Source organism: Mesoplodon bidens, assembly GCF_964165515.1.
Source record: "Mesoplodon bidens genome assembly, chromosome: 2".
Classification (NCBI taxonomy): Eukaryota; Metazoa; Chordata; class Mammalia; order Artiodactyla; family Ziphiidae; genus Mesoplodon; species Mesoplodon bidens.
The window spans coordinates 53,393,936-53,395,860 of NC_138177.1; the positions used below are offsets into that span (position 1 = coordinate 53,393,936).

At 59.2% G+C, this 1,925-nt stretch overlaps 1 protein-coding gene across 1 annotated transcript; it reads left to right on the forward strand.

The window, feature by feature from the left end:
• Nucleotides 1-406: 406 nt before the first annotated feature.
• Nucleotides 407-1,413, forward strand: G0S2 (G0/G1 switch 2). Its single transcript, XM_081224928.1, has 2 exons — nt 407-549; nt 709-1,413. The coding sequence occupies exon 2, from the start codon at nt 740-742 to the stop codon at nt 1,049-1,051; it is 312 nt and encodes a 103-aa protein (XP_081081054.1). The 5' UTR covers nt 407-549; nt 709-739; the 3' UTR covers nt 1,052-1,413.
• The last annotated feature ends 512 nt before the right edge of the window (nt 1,414-1,925 follow it).

Below are 1,925 nucleotides of genomic sequence, written 5' to 3' on the forward strand. Positions count from 1 at the left end.
CCCACATGCCGCGGAGCGGCTGGGCCCGTGAGCCATAGCCGCTGAGCCTGCGCGCCCGGAGCCTGTGCTCCGCAACGGCAGAGGCCCGCGTATCGCCAAAAAAAAAAAAGAAGAAGAAGAAAGGGGTCAGAAATGGACGTGCATACCTCCCTGGGCTCTGGGTCCTCACCCTTGTACACCCAGGACCGCCCTCCCGCACCCCGGGCTCACATGGCCGGCGCGACGTGCACATCTCGTGGCTGACTCCCCCAGGGTCCTTGCCCCGCTCCTCCCCCACCCTCCTCTTCCCGCCCCCTCCACTCTCTGGCCGGTGCAGCACGGGCCCCAGCCCAAGGAGCCCAGGAGGCGGGGCTCGGAGAAAAACATATAAGTGGCCCCGGGGCGCTGACCAGCTGTCAGTTGCGGAATCTCCATCCGGAATACCCGCGGCTGCCGAGCAAGGGGAGGAGGAGGCGGAGGAGGAGGAGGAGAACGCAGAGCCGCGGTACCCACGCACACCGTGATCGCCCACCCGGCTTGCGCTGCCTGCTGCTCGCTCGACGCCCCTAGGTGAGCCCGGCGGGGAAGAGCGCGGCGGGGCGCGGGGTCCAGGGTGGGCTCCCCTCTCTGCAGGCCTACCCCAAGAGAGCCGAGTGAGGGCTGCTCGGGAAGATGCATCCGTCTTTCGGTGGCTTAAAAGCCCCCTTTTCTGCTCCGCTTCTCCCGCAGATCACTCCCACCCCGAGAGCCCGGAGTCGAGATGGAAACGGTCCAGGAGCTGATTCCTCTGGCCAAGGAGCTGATGGCGCAGAAGCCCAGCCGGAAGCTGGTGAGGCTGTACGTGCTGGGCGGCGTGCTGGCGCTCTTCGGCGCCGTGCTCGGCCTGATGGAGACCTTGTGCAGCCCCTTCACGGCCGCCGGCCGCCTGCGGGAGCGGGAGGCAGCGGTGGCCGAGCTGCAGGCCGCCCGGGAGCGACAGGCCCTCCGGGCGCGGGCCCTGCAGGAGAAAAGCAAGCAGCTGGAGGCCGTCCAGGGCTGCCGGGCCCCGACCTACCGGCTGCACGCCTCGTAGAAACCCTGGGGGCCGGCGGAGGGAGCGGGAGAGAGACACACAGGAAGAGGAGAGTGAGGCAGAGCGCGAGGGTCGGGCTCGAGTGGGCGTCTCGTGCTGTTTGGACTTCCGAGAAACTACTGACTTTAGAATTGAACTACCACGTGGATCCACCAAAAGGCGTTTGGGATTGAGTTTTGCTGCTGTGCAGCACTGCAGAAGGATGACATGTCCAAAACCTTCCAGCTCTCTGACTGCATCCAGCATTTTGCACTAGGGTGAACGGAGGAGAAATGCTTTTTATATTATTATTGTTGTTATTGTTATTATTATTACAGTGACCACCATTTTGCATTTTGAAATAAAAAACGTTTTGTACTATATCTCAGCATCTGATTCCTGAGGGGCATGGTTTTCTGGGGTGGGCAGCAGGGAGGGCGGGCATTTTGGCGGAGGGGGTCTTACGTGAGCCCAGTGGAGAGAGCAGTTTCCTGAAGGTCAGGCAACACTTGCTTCAGGGCTCTGGACTCATATTGATGTTACATGCTTATAAGTCTGTTGAGGATTTGTTTTTGCTTTGTGTTAGGAGTGGCAAGAGAGAAACTTTTCTAAGTCCCACCAGACTCAGCATTTTAAGATCAGAAGATAACTCAACTTCTGAGCTAGAGTAAGTGAATGAGAGATACTGATTAATTCTAGAGCACAAAGCCTATTTGCCATCTCACACCTGTGCACCAGAGGATCTCATGGCTGATACCTCTTTCTTCCTAACTGTATTTTAGTGGAGGGGGGTGGGGACAGTGAGGGGGAAGGAGGGATGGAGGGAGGGAGGGAGGGAGGAAACTAGCTAGCTGGTAGGAAAAGAGGGAAGGCAATCTCCCAAGAACATTTAATT